Source organism: Oncorhynchus clarkii, chromosome 2 (assembly GCF_045791955.1).
Source record: "Oncorhynchus clarkii lewisi isolate Uvic-CL-2024 chromosome 2, UVic_Ocla_1.0, whole genome shotgun sequence".
NCBI classification, from domain to species: Eukaryota; Metazoa; Chordata; class Actinopteri; order Salmoniformes; family Salmonidae; genus Oncorhynchus; species Oncorhynchus clarkii.
In genome coordinates, this window is record NC_092148.1 from 96,265,094 (window position 1) to 96,279,695 (window position 14,602).

Genomic DNA, 14,602 nt, shown 5'->3' on the forward strand with positions numbered 1-14,602 from the left:
ACCTGGTCTCCCAGCAGCACAGGACAGTCTTTGTCTTCACCTGGTCTTTCAGCAGCTTAGGACAGTCTTTGTCTTCACTGGTCTTTCAGCAGCTTAGGACAGTCTTTGTCTTCACCTGGTCTCCCAGTAGCACAGGACAGTCTTTGTCTTCACCTGGTCTTCCAGCAGCACAGGACAGTCTTTGTCTTCACCTGGTCTCCCAGCAGCACAGGACAGTCTTTGTCTTCACCTGGTCTTTCAGCAGCTTAGGACAGTCTTTGTCTTCACCTGGTCTTTCAGCAGCTTAGGACAGTCTTTGTCTTCACCTGGTCTTTCAGCAGCTTAGGACAGTCTTTGTCTTCACCTGGTCTCCCGGCAGCACAGGACATTCTTTGTCTTCACCTGGTCTTTCAGCAGCTTAGGACAGTCTTTGTCTTCACCTGGTCTTTCAGCGGCTTAGGACAGTCTTTGACTTCACCTGGTCTCTCAGCAGCAAACGACAGTCTTTGACTTCACGTGCACCTGGTCTTGACCATGACATAAGTATGTTGTTGTCTTTGTATTCATGCCTTTTTATTCTGCCTCTCTGTCTTTATTTCCTTTTTTCTGGAACTGCTTCAAGTCTATGCAATGGAAATCAACCGTGAGTATTCTTCAATAAGTTGTATATTTTCAAAGTGGCAATGTGGAGTGTTATTTTGAATACTAAAGAATTCTTGTTCTTCTTCCGCTAACCTCCTAGCGCCGTGTGGTGAGAACCTGTACGATGAGGATGGTAAGAAGCTGCCTCCGTGTATCCCTGGAGCCTGGCTGACCCCGGCCATCATGGCCTGTTATTTACTGGTGGCCAACATCCTGCTGGTCAACCTGTTGATTGCTGTCTTCAAGTAAGTTGACATAAACAGGAACATTTTTACATTGCCATGTTGACAACTAGTCTCTTGTGACAGCTAGCTAGCTGGCGCAGGAAATATTTGACTCTGGTTTCCGAGATTAGTACAAACGTTGGACACAAGTTATTAGTACTTACTGTGTCTGACCTCAGGGATGTAGGCTTGTTTCTTCCATGTAAACAACAGCAGAAACTCACGCCCTACAGATAACTTTGTCTTTAGAAAACTCTCATGAGGTTGCCACATCTACACCTATCTTTGTTTGGCGGAGGTTAGTTGGTTAGCTAGTCAACCCAGTCAAAACTCTTCTATGTCCTGGCACCCAAATGGTGGAACCTGCTTCCCTTGGTGCTAGAACAGCCGAGTCCCTAGTCTGGCTGACACCAGTCTTTCTGACTTGGATAGCCCCGATTTGAATTGAACGAATCATGATCTATTATTTTACATAGGACCGCCCCAGCCCTTCTGCTTCCAGCCAGCCCTTCCGGGATAAGCAAACACAGTAGCTTGCTAGCTAAAGCAAACCTTCTAAGTTCGGACATCGTTTGTTGCTAAGATCATGAATAAGGCACATAAATCATCATTTTCAAAACGTTATAAAAAGCTGTCTACACTAAAATGAGTGACATTAGACAACTGCAACCTGTTAAACGTTACCGTCCTTTGACTAGCAAGTAGGAACTAATGTTAGCTAGCATAGCTAATTTTAGCTTGCATTGTTAAGCCCATAGAAAGCCAGACAGCTAATAACTTTAGCTTGCTTGCTAACACCTTGAAATTGGCTAGCTAATAAAATGTATGTTTTAGTTATAAATGTTAGTTTAATTAGTTAGCTAATTATAGATTGAACATTTCCTTACTGCAATGAAGTTACACATTTTCCTTCTTGGATGTCCTCTGTTTAATTAAATAGTAGGGCAATGATGTGAATTACCCATGCATTCTAGCTAGCTACTATTGTACTACCCATGTTCACTTCTGGCAAGTTTCCCACTGCCCCCTAATTTTGTCAATGCATGAACAAAAAAAATCAAAGCTAAATATTGTTTTATTTGTCAAATGCGCCGAATAAAATAGGTGTAGACCTTGCCTTACTGACAAGCCCACAACGAAGAGTAATGAAACTAGGGGGCACTATTTTCATTTTTGGAAAAATAACGTTCCCAAAGTAAACGGGCTATTTTTTCAAGACAAGATGCTAGAATATGCATATAATTGACAGCTTAGGATAGAAAACACTCTAAAGTTTCCAGAACTGTAAAAATATTGACTCATGTTTTGAAAGCTCTGCGTTTTGATGCGTCCCTATTGAGCAGTGAATGGGCTATCAGCCAGATTCCTTTTTCCACGTATTCCCCAAGGTGTCCACAGCATTTTGACCTAGTTTCACGCCTTTATGTTGAAGAATGAGCGTAAACGAAGTGTCCAGCTGAGGGCTCTCAGAGTCATTATTGCGTAATAGACAGAGGTAGCTATTTTTCCTCCCGTTCCTAGTGAAAATACAGCAGGTGGATATATTATCGAATAGATATTTGAAAAACACCTTGAGGATTGATTATAAACAACGTTTGCCATGTTTCTGTCGATATTATGCCGTGACCGCAATTTCCGGTCGAATTCTCAGCCAAACGTGAAGAACTAACGGAGTTATTTCGGGTACAAAAATAATATTTTGGGAAAAAAGGAACATTTGCTATGTAACTGGGAGTCTCGTGAGTGAAAACATCCGAAGCTCATCAAAGTAAACTATTTAATTTGATTGCTTTTCTGATTTTCGTGACCAGGTTGCCTGCTGCTAGCTAAAGAATAAGGGGTTAATGCAAATAGTCCGGGTAGCAATTTGATTAACTGTTCAGCAGTCCCACTTCTTAATGGCTTCCTCTGACACTGCCTGTTATAGAGGTACTGGATGGCAGGAAGCTCGGCCCCAGTGATTTACTGGGCTTTACACATTACCCTCTTTAGCGCTTTTCGGTCAGATTCAAGCAGTTTCCATTCCAAGCGGTGATGCAACCAGTCAAGATTCTCTCGATGGTGCAACTGTAGAACTTTTTGAGGATCATGCCACATTTTTCAGGCTCCTGAGATGTTTTATTTCTACTTTGCACATTCTTCCACTGTAAATCTACCATTCCAGTGTTTTACTTGCTATATTGTATTTACTTTGCCACCATGGCCTTTTTTTGCCTTTACCTCCCTTATCTCACCTCATTTGCTCACATCGTATATAGACTTGTTTATAGTGTATTATTGACTGTATGTTTGTTTTACTCCATATGTAACTCTGTGTCGTTGTATGTGTCGAACAGCTTTGCTTTATCTTGGCCAGGTCCCAATTGTAAATGAGAACTTGTTCTCAACTTGCCTACCTGGTTAAATAAAGGTGAAATTAAAAATAAATGTATAAATTGTCATGCACTCTTCACAATGATAGGTCCTTAGTGATGTGGATACCGAGAAACTTGAAGCTCTCGACCCTCTCCACTACAGCCCTATTGATGATAATGGGGGCATGCTCAGCCCTCCTTTTCCTGTAGTACACAATCAGCTCCTTCGTCTTCCTCACCCTGAGGGAGAGGTTGTTGTCCTGGCACCACACTGCCAGGTCTCTGATCACCTCCCTATAGGCTGTCTCATCGTTGTAGGTGATCAGGCCTACCACTGTCGTGTCGTCAGCAAACATAATTGATGGTGTTGGAGTCGTGCTTGGCCACGTAGTCGTTGGTGAACAGGGAGAACAGGAGGAGACTAAGCACTCACCCCTGAGGGGCCCCTGTGTTGAAGATCAGCATGGTAGATGTGTTGTTGCTTAACCTTACCAACTGGTGGCGGCCCGGCAGGAAGTCCAGAATCCAGTTGCAGAGGGGAGTGTTCAGTACCAGGGTCCTTAGCTTAGTGATGAGATTGGGGTGTACTATGTTGTTGAATGACCCATAAGGTCAAAGTGGAATTTTGTTTGTAGAACATTTTTTAAATGAATATCAAAAATTAAGCTGAAGTGACTTGAGTCAATAAGTATCCAACACCTTTTCTATGGCAAGCCCAATAGTTTGGTTAACTTCTTGACTATACTTGAGACGCAGATGTCTCAAGTAGACACCTGGAAATGCAAATGCGCTACGCTAAATGCTAAATGTACTCGTTAAAACTCAAACCTTGATCAAAATTCACAAGCAGGGTATTGAATTAAAGCTACACTCGTTGTGAACCTAGCCAACAAGTCAGATTTTTAAAATGCTTTTCGGCGAAAGCATGAGAAGCTATTATCTGATAGCATGCACCACCTGAAAATGCCTGAATGTGACGTAAACAAAGACTCTGCTTATCCGACGCAGCACAAAACGCAGAAATAAAATATAAAACATTCATTACCTTTGACGAGCTTCTTTCTTGGCACTCCTATATGCCCCATAAACATCACTATTGGGTCTTTTTTTCGTTTAAATCGGTCCATATATACCCAAAATAGCTTTCTATGGAAGCTGTGTCATTCAGAAAAAAACATCGTTTTTAAACGCTGCGTAATTTTTTAAAATTAAAAAAGTCGACGATAGACTTTCACAAAACACTTCGAAATCCTTTTGTAATCCAACTTTAGGTATTAGTAAACGTTTATAATCTATCAAAATGATTACAGGGCGATGTATATTCAATAGCTCCTCGTTTGCAAATCAATGGCTGCCAATGTCCACATTAACAACATCCGGGTGAAGACTGGAAGAAACGGAAGCCAGATAGATGGATTTTCCAACAAAAAATTCAATTGAAAATGACAACAATGGCGACATCGTGTGGAATTTGTATGAATGCAGGTCGATATTAAATTTTGTCCTCTTTTAACAACCCATGGAAGTGACTTATGGAAATTATTTTTAGCTTTCAGAGAGCAGTTTTTCTTGCGTTTTTCAATGAAACACACGATCTGTTATAGTCACAGCCGTGATTTAACCAGTTTTAGAAACTTCAGAGTGTTTTCTATCCACACATACTAATCATATGCATATACTATATTCCTGGCATGAGTAGCAGGACGCTGAAAAGTTGCGCGATTTTTAACAGAATGTTCGAAAAAGGAGGGGGTAGAAGTAAGAGGTTTTAAACAGTACAAATCTGACTTACGCAGATAGATCAAGATGGCGAAACACAAGTATAGAGAGAAATTGGAGGAGCAATTCAACTGGTCAGACACAAGGTGTATATGACAGGGGCTCCTCACGATCACGGGTTAAAAAATAATTCCAGCCACATCACGGTCACCAACGCCACCCTTGCGGAAGAGCTGAACACCTTTTTCTCATGATTCGAGCACAATGACCCTGAGCTGCCGAGGAGACAGCACAATGACACTGAGATTCCATGGGGACTGCACAATGACACTGAGCTGCCATGGAGACTGCACAATGACCCCGAGCTGCCATGGATGCAGCACAATGACCCCGAGCTGCCGAGGGGGCAGCACAATGACCCCGAGCTGCCGAGGGGACAGCACAATGACCCCTAGCTGCCGACGATGACAACGTGGGGTACACACTAAAAGTCTCCACTGAGGACGTATGGAAGTAATTCAAATGTTTTAGCCGGTTGGCATTTCTAGCCATGCCCTTAGAGCAGACCAGATGGTTGTTATATTCTCTGATATTTTCAATCTCTCCCTAGCTCAGGCCACTATATCCACCTGCTTCAAGATGTCCGCTATCATCCCTGTGCCCAAGAAATGGAGGTAACTGAACTGAATGACAACCGTCCAGTAGCGCTCACTTCCGTTTTCATGAAGTACCAAAGGGTGCGTCCTAAGTTCCCTCCTGCATTCCCTGTATACCCATGACTGCTTGGCCTCATACAGTTCCAACCCCATCATCAAGTTCGCTGGCGACACAATAGTAGTAGGCCTGATCACTGACGACGATGAGACCGCCTACAGGGAGGAGGAGGTCAAAGACCTGGCAGTGTGGAGCCAGGACAACAACCTCTCCCCCAACATTAGTAAGACAAAGGAACTAATTGTGGACTACAGGAAACGGAGGGCCGAACACGACCAAGGGGCTGTAGTAGAGAGGGTTGAGAGCTTCAAGTTCCTTGGTGTCCACATCGCTAAGGACCTATCATGGTCCAAACAGCTCCCAGCTGAGGCGTGGGAGCTCAACGAGCCGGCTGAGGTGTGGGACCCCGACGAGCTGGCTGAGATGTGGGAGCCCGACGAGCCGGCTGAGGCATGAGTTGGGGTGGGAGCCTGTCGAGCCAACCGAGGCAAGGAAACCTCTTGAGCCAGCTAAGGTGTGGAAGCCTGATGAGCCAGCTGAGGTAGCCCCGGTTCCTTTGGCAGCGGCACCCGGACCCGACATCACCAGCTAAACAAAAAACTAAACTCCCCGATGCCTACAATATTTGTGTCAGCATTCTGTGAGGACCGATACTGGGAGACGCAAAGAAATTAAAGGCATTGAATATTTAATAAATAACCGACAGGAAACAAAACAAGGACAGCGTCTGGACAGGGTAAACAAAATGACATTCATTCTGACATGGGGATCAAACTGAGGAACAGACAGATAGAGGGGAAAATCAACAAAGTGAATGAGTCGAGGTGAGTCCAATGAAGCGCTGATGCTCGTAATGATCGTGTGCATAATGATGGACAGCCTGGTGCCCTCGAGCGCCAGAGAGGGTTAGTGGGGGCAGGCTTAACACAAAAGTTTACCATTAAGATCATATTGACTGGCTGCATCACAGCTTGGTAAGACTGTTCTCTCTGCTACTGCACGTCAAGCGGTACCAAGTCTGTGACCAAAAGGCAACTGAACAGCTTTTACCCCCAAGCCATAAGCGTCGACCTAGCCATAAGACTGCTGAACAGTTAATCAAATGGCCACCCGGTCTATTTACATTGACCCCCCTTATTCATTAATTTTTCTTAATTGTTTAGCACCGACTCCCTTGCACTCACTAGACTCTACCCACTCACACATACTACACCGACACTCCAACACACACCTTCTACAGTCGTGGCAAAAAGTTTTGAAAATGACGCAAATATACATTTTCACAAAGTCTGCTGCCTCAGTTGTTTGATGGCAATTCGCATATACTCCAGGGGTGGCAGGGTAGCCTAGTGGTTAGAGCGGTGGACTAGTAACCGGAAGGTTACAAGTTCAAATTCCTGAGCTGACAGTTCTTACACTTATGAAATGCTTGAAATTATACTTCAGTATTCCATAGTATCATTGACAAAAATATCTAAAGACACTGAAGCAGCAAACTTTGTGGAAATTAATTTGTGTCATTCTCAAAACCTTTTGCCACGACTGTACATACGCTCACACACACACACACACACACAGAAACACTCATATTGATGCCACACATACTCACACATGCTGCTCTGCTTATTGTTTTCCTTATTGACTAGTCTTTTATAGCCCTACCCACGTACTGTATTACCTCAATTACCTCGTACCTCTTCAGATTGACTTAGTACTGGTACTCCTTGTGTATAGCCATGTTATTACCTGGTACTCCCTGTATATAGCCATGTTATTTCCTGGTACCCCCTGTATATAACCATGTTATTACCTGGTACTCCCTGTATATAACCATGTTATTACCTGGTACTCCCTGTATATAACCATGTTATTACCTGGTACTCCCTGTATATACCATGTTATTACCTGGTACTCCTTGTGTATAGCCATGTTATTACCTGGTATGCCTTGTATATAGCCATGTTATTACCTGGTACTTCCTCTATATAGCCATGTTATTTTTTTAAATGGTTTTACTTGTTTATTTTTTATATTTGTCTTACTTTTTAATGCTACACTGTTGCCCATGGGCTCGTAAGGAAGCATTCCACTGTAAAGTCTACTCTTGTTGTATTCGACTCATGTGACCAATATCATTTTGAGTTGTGACCTCTACAGAAAGATACTATTGTTAGAGTGCAGACTGTGATAAAAAGTAGGCTATAGACTTGTAATTCCCATCCTCATTCAGAATACATGTATAGTTGGTAACAATATATTTGAATACTATGCTACAGTAGCAGTTCTAGCATAAGACAATGTTACGCGTGGGGTTCCCAAAGTACTTTCTCTAATGCCTCTTTCAGCCCTCATGCTGCCTGTCCCCAGTCATTTCTGATGCAGTTATATCACTTTATTTAGGTTAATCAATGTCTTATAGGTCTATCATGCGAATACCTCATGCAAACAAACACTTCTTACTCATTACATTTATACAGATACAAAACCTTCAATCAATAATTCACTGTTGCAACCGTCACCATAATTTCCATTCTGACATTACATATATCCATCTCAGTGCCATTCTTTACTGTCAAAGTACAGTTCTAGGTCATTGTACCGTAGGTAGATTGTAACGATCGTCGTAGGTGGAAGAAGGAGAGGACCAAGGTGCAGCGTGGTACGTTTTCATGATCTTTTAATTACACTGAACACTAGAACAAAAATATCAAAACGGAACAAACGAAACAGTCCTGTCAGGGACAGAGACAGAAAACAACTACCCACAAACACAGGTGGGAACAGGCTACCTAAGTATGGTTCTCAATCACAGACAACGATTGACAGCTGCCTCTGATTGGGAACCATACCGGGCCAAACACATAGAAATACAAACATAGAATGCCCACCCCAACTCACAACCTGACCAACCTAAAATAGAGACATAAAAAAAGGAACTGGGGTCAGGACCTGACATAGATCAAATTAAGGTTTAGGTAGATAGGACATATGGACTTCATCCACAAAGATTCAAATGATTTTAGAACTGTATAGGACTGAGACTAACTTGCTGTCTACTAGCACGGACTCTGCTGATAGCTACTTTGAGGAAAAATGTACTTACTATGACTGTGATATGTGGTTGTCCCACCTAGCTATCTTAAAACCTCTACGGGATCGGTGTCCCCCGGCGGGATGGTTGAGCTGACATAGGCTGATGCGATTAGCATGAGGTTGTAAGTAAGTAAGTAAGTGTAGGTGTTCATCTAACTGCACTGTCCAATTTACAGTCGCTATTATAGTGAAATAATACCATGTTATTGTTTGAGGAAGGTGCACAGTTATGAACATTTATTAATAAACCAATTAAGCACATTTGGGCAGTCTTGATAAAACATTTTGAACATACATATAATGGTTCATTGCATCAGTCTAAAACTTTGCGCGCACACTGCTGCCATCTAGTGGCCAAAATCTAAATTGCCCTTTAACTGGAATAATACATTGTGGCCTTTCTCTTGCATTTCAAAGATGGTTATTAAAAAAATTCAATGTATGTTTTTTTCTTTGGAATATCTTTTACCAGATCTAATGTGTGAAAACCATGGTATGGTTGGTATGGAAAGCCATGGTATCAATAATATGCATTTGTATGTCATTTAAGGAGAACATTCTAAAAATGGGTCCGATCCTATCAAGATAAATGCACTAAGTCTCTCTGGATAAGAGCATCTGCTAAATGCCTAAAATGTAAATGTAAAATGTCTTCCCCAACCAGCTCTCTGGACTTCTGAAGACAAAGTTGCATGAACCCTCCCATATAGTGTTTTTGTCTTCCTCCACAACCACCGCTCTGAGACCCAGAGCTATTGCCTCACGGATGTGGTCCTCTGTCCTTTGCAGCCTTTAGCGGGGACACCACTGTGACTGTTTTCCTAGCTTCTTGAAGACTAGAATTAGCTAGCTATACATCCTCCCCTCACACAAAGGCTTGAAATGCTTCAAGTTGCTCCTATTTCAATTCAATCCTGAAATTGGTCATTACAATGTGGCAGTGTCGTCTCTATCACCGTTTCAGAAAAGGTCCAGAGTTTCTTCCCACACTTTTAGTTCGCTAGAATAGCTAGCCTATCTTTAGCTTGGCTTGTTTACCTCTCTAGTGGGGGCCTAGCAAATTGACGAGGAAGCGTACAGGGGCGTTGAGCATGCAAATAGCGTGCATATGAGAACCAGACAAAAAGTAGCAAAAAATTTGAGCTAACTTCCACTTTTACAAGCCTGAGTTATCAGACCAGTGAGTCACAGCTCACTGTTTAGTCACGTGGGTCGCTCGTCTCTGGCCATCGTCAAAAACCTCTTCAAATAGTATCTAAAATAAGACATCTGTCTTATTCCCCCCCATCTTGCAAGGTTATGTAGAGTTAGGGTCAGAGTTAGTGTTAGTCAGGGTTAGTTATGGTTAGGGTTAAGTTTAGTTAGGGTCAGGGTTAGTTAGCGCCAGGGTTAGTGTTAGTTAGGGCCAGGGTTAGGATTAGTTAGGGTCAGGGTTAGTTAGGGTCAGGGTTAAGTTTAGTTAGGGCCAGGGTTAGTTAGGGTCAGGGTTAGTTAGCGCCAGGGTTAGTGTTATTTAGGGCCAGGGTTAGGAATAGTTAGGGTCAGGGTTAGCTATAACTCTACTGACCTGTACCTCCTCTCCCACAGCAACACTTTTATGGAGGTGAAGGCCATCTCCAACCAGATCTGGAAGTTCCAGAGATATCAGCTGATTATGATCTTCCATGACCGTCCGATCCTCCCTCCGCCCCTCATCGTGTTCAGTCACCTCTACCTCCTGTTCAGAAGCTTTCGCTGCACCAAGAAGAATGATGGAGATCTGAATGAGAAGGACAGAGGACTCAGTGAGTGTATTTTTCATTAAAGTAACTAGAGTAGCATTGAAAAAACTCCTAGTCAGGGATGTTTACTAAAAGTTCCACCAATGATCCTTAGTGCAGAGTTCTTCAAAGAGTGGTGTAGATATTTTCAGTCAAGTGGATTACAAAGAAGAGTGCATACTGGACGGCAAACTCTGAACACTTCCCATCATAGTGTGGTGCTAGTGCATCAATGCGAAGTAAGTTGCCTGTTCCAGCCAACCATTGTCATGCTCAGGGGTGCAACTTTGGTTTTAGATGTGGGGTGGACATAACCTGGCAGGGCTTCTGAAGGTCTTCCCTTAGAATTTTCTAGGCATCTTAAGCTTGTTTCCTGCATTTCTACATAATCTAAAATGAACGTTTTGGGATTATGTTTGGGTCACATTTATTTTAAATAAGAATAGAATATGTTTAGGACTTAAAAGGAACACCCGCCACCTGCAAAATGTGGGTAGATGTTGGTGTGTAAGATGTTTATTTCCCTATGCACGTCAAGACCACATAAGGGATCCACAGTGCGAGCATTTTACTCTTGTTTGCGAATAAAAAGTCAAGTATGATCACATTTATAGTAAAATAAAGTATTTCTGCTGTTTTGTTTCCTAGCTGTATTGTATCCTAGATTATATTGGTGGCGTAACATGCACAATCCTACTGGTGCATATAACTGATTAGCTAAAGTTCCTGTCCAAAGGTCTTCACAAGTTCAGGCCGATGTTATCTATGTATGATTAACCCATGTGCATGTCCAAGATCAGATATGGCTCAAGATCAGAGATCAGATATGGCTCAGACCAGTCACACCTTGTTGGTCTACCTTGCCTCATTCATACAGATTTTGCATTTCTTACATGTCTAATGGTTAATGCGATGTTGATCTAGCGTTGTACACTCACATGGCCTCAGCCTTAATTATGCTTACACGTCTAATATTTAAACTTATATCGATTCCTCTTTCTACTTCAAAGAGAACAGTATGTGTACTGAAAAATCACCAGATGACTGGAAAATCTCTAACAGCAGTTAGTCAACGCATGCTCAGAGTACACGTCCTGGTAATCCGTCTGGCCCTGCGTTCTTGTGAAGGTTGACCTGTTGAAAGGTTTTACTCACATCGGCTATGGAGAGCATGATCACACAGTCGTCCTGAACATCTGATGCTCTCATGCATGCGTCAGTTTTGCTTGCCTCGAAGCAAGCATAGTTATTTAGCTTGTCTGGTAGGCTCGTGTCACTGGGCAGCGTGCGACTGTGCTTCCCTTTGTAGTCTAATAGTTTGCAAGCCCTGACACATTTGACAAGCGTCAGAGCCGGTGTACTACGATTCATTCTTAGCGATTCATTCTCAGAGTGCATAGCGGGATTTCTTATAAGCATCTGGGTTAGAATTCTGCTCCTTGAAAGCGGCAGCTCTGCCCTTAAGCTCAGTGAGAGTATTGGCTGTTAACCATGGCTTGCGGTATGTACGTACAGTCACTGTGGGGACGATGTCATTGATGAAGCCAGTGACAGATGTGTACTCAATGCCATCGGAAGAATCCTGGAACATATTCGAGTCTGTGCTAGCAATACAGTCCTGTAGCTTAGCATCTGCGTCATCTGACGACTTCTTCATTGGTGCTTCCTGCATTAGATTCTGGTTGCACATTTAACATGTTGGTAGAAGTTACGTAAAAGGTCAAATGTATTAAAGTTTCCCTTCCTTAATGTCCCCGGCCACTAGGAGCGCCGCCTAAGGATGAGCATTTCCTGTTTGCTTACGTCCTTACACAGCTCATTGAGTGCACTTTTAGTGCCAACATCAGTTTGTGGTGGAAAACAGACAGCTACGAAAAATATAGATGAAAACTCTTGTTAAAATAGCTTATCATGAGATACTCTACCTCAGCTGAGCAAAAACTTAAGACTTCCTTAATATTAGATTTCATGCACCAGCTGTTGTTTACAAATATACACAGACGCCCTGTTCTATCTTGCCGATGGACCGACAACTCAGCCAGCTGTATGTTATTCATGTCGTCGTTCAGCCACGACACATATTACAATTTTTAATGTCCCGTTGGCAGGTAGGATATTCGTGATCGTGTCTCGTCTATTTTGTTATCCAATGATTGTATGTTGGCTAATAGGACAAATGGTAGAGGCAGATTACCCACTTGCCATCGGAGTCTTATAAGGCACTCTGACCTACGTCCCTGATATCTCCATCTCATTCTCCTAACAATGACTGGAATGTGGGCTTAATCGGGTATCTGAAATAAATATTTTGTGTCTGACTCATTAAAGAAAAATCTTTGTCCAGTACGAGGTGAGTAATCACCGTCCTAATATCTAGAAGCTCTTTTCGGTCATAAGCAACGGTGGCAGAAACATTATGTACAAAATACATTACAAATAACGTGAAAAAACACAATACCACAATTTGTTAGGAGACCGTAAAATGGCAGTCTCCTCTGGCGCCAAAATGACTATTATTATCCTTTCCACCATTACCAACCCTAGTACTACAATTCACTGCTGTGTGTTTGCTTGTTGCAATAAAATAGTGACTTGAGAATGTCTCGTGACCGGGGACACATGTCGATTGTGTCTAGTGTAAACTTCTCAGAGTTCTCCAACCACCAGGTGGTGCTCTTTTTCATGGTCCTTTGAGACGGGTTAGAGACAATTACCCTGGAGAAATGACCAGTAGGGTCTGCTCACAGTACACTCAGTTCCCCAGCCAATTTCTGGTCTGGATCAGGTTGGTCCTGACTACAGTTACGCAAGCAGTTGAAGCCCTCGAACAACTCAATTGTGAACAGCTCCAAGCACTGTTCAATCCCCAATCCTCAGAAGACTCTGCCTAGATACTGGTACGAGCAACCCTTTCAGACCATGTGGACCTCTACGCCCATGCCTGGACAGGGTCTGCTCCCGGTCTGCCCCCCACCACATCAGTGGGACCTACCTAGGACAGTCACGACTCGGCTAAGGTGTGCCCTTCCAGAGGATGGTCACTCTGCCCCTCAGCACCTCCCCCGTCACCAATCTACTTGGAACCTGCTACTGGTTACTCAGCTCCAGCATACAAAGATGACAGTAGGGAGTTTGTTCACCACAAGATGGCCTTGATTACCATTTCATCCTCGTCTGGGAGCAACCGGTTATGTTCCACCACTTAAGCTGCTGAACGCCTAGCTTATAGCCACACCTCCATGACCCGGCACCATACACCGCAGCCATGTCACACCTCCATGTTCCGGTGCCATAAACTAAAGCCATGGCACATCTCCAGCTTCTGTTTCGTGAAGAAGTAGAAGAAGGGAGGTCTCCGCCCTGTATCGATTACCAGACACTGAATAAGGCTACTGTTAAATTCAGTTATCCCCTGCTTCTCATACCCACTATGATCAAACATATGCATGGTGCTCAGTACTTTACCAAATTGGATTTACGAGGTGCCTACAACCTGGTGCCCATCAGAGAGGGGGGTGAATGGAAGAACGGGTACTGCGAATACAGGGTAATGCCCTACGGCCTGACAAATGCACCCTCTGTGTTTCATTAACAAGGTGTTTAGAGACATGTTCAGTCGCTGTGGGTCGCTGTGTAGTGGTGTACATAGACAACATCTTGGTGTGCTCCACTACAAGCGAGCAACATGTCTCATGTCAGGTCCGTTTTGGAAAGGTTGATAGGGCATCACCTGTACGCCAAGGTGGAGAAGTGCCTTTTCTTCCAGCAGTTGTTCTCCTTCCTGGGCTATTGGATATCCACCGTGGGAGTGGAGATGGAAGAGCAGAGGGTCAGTTGTGGCCTGTTCCACCCAACATCAAGGCGGTGCAGCGCTTCCTTGGTTTTGCCAAATATTTCAGGCACTTCATTAGGGGTTTCAGCACAGTGGTGGCCCCTCTCACCTCCCTCCTGAAGGGAGGTCCTTGACAGCTGCTCTGGACTGGGGAGGCCAACAAAACAAACGTTTTACTAATGAACCTGTTCTGGCTCAACCTGACCCATCTCTGCCCTTCATTGTGGAGATGGACGCCTCCAAGTTTGGAGTAGGAGCTGTTCTCTCCCAACGCACTGAATCACC

At 43.4% G+C, this 14,602-nt stretch overlaps 1 protein-coding gene across 1 annotated transcript in view; it reads left to right on the forward strand.

Moving 5' to 3' along the window:
* Window positions 1-14,602, forward strand: part of LOC139378620 (transient receptor potential cation channel subfamily M member 1-like) — a 147,411-nt gene that overhangs the window by 114,758 nt on the left and 18,051 nt on the right. The window contains exons 23-25 of the mRNA XM_071120953.1: window positions 602-622; window positions 722-866; window positions 10,313-10,509. Of these exons, the coding sequence (XP_070977054.1) occupies window positions 602-622; window positions 722-866; window positions 10,313-10,509 (363 nt within the window). The remainder of the gene's footprint in view (window positions 1-601; window positions 623-721; window positions 867-10,312; window positions 10,510-14,602) is intronic.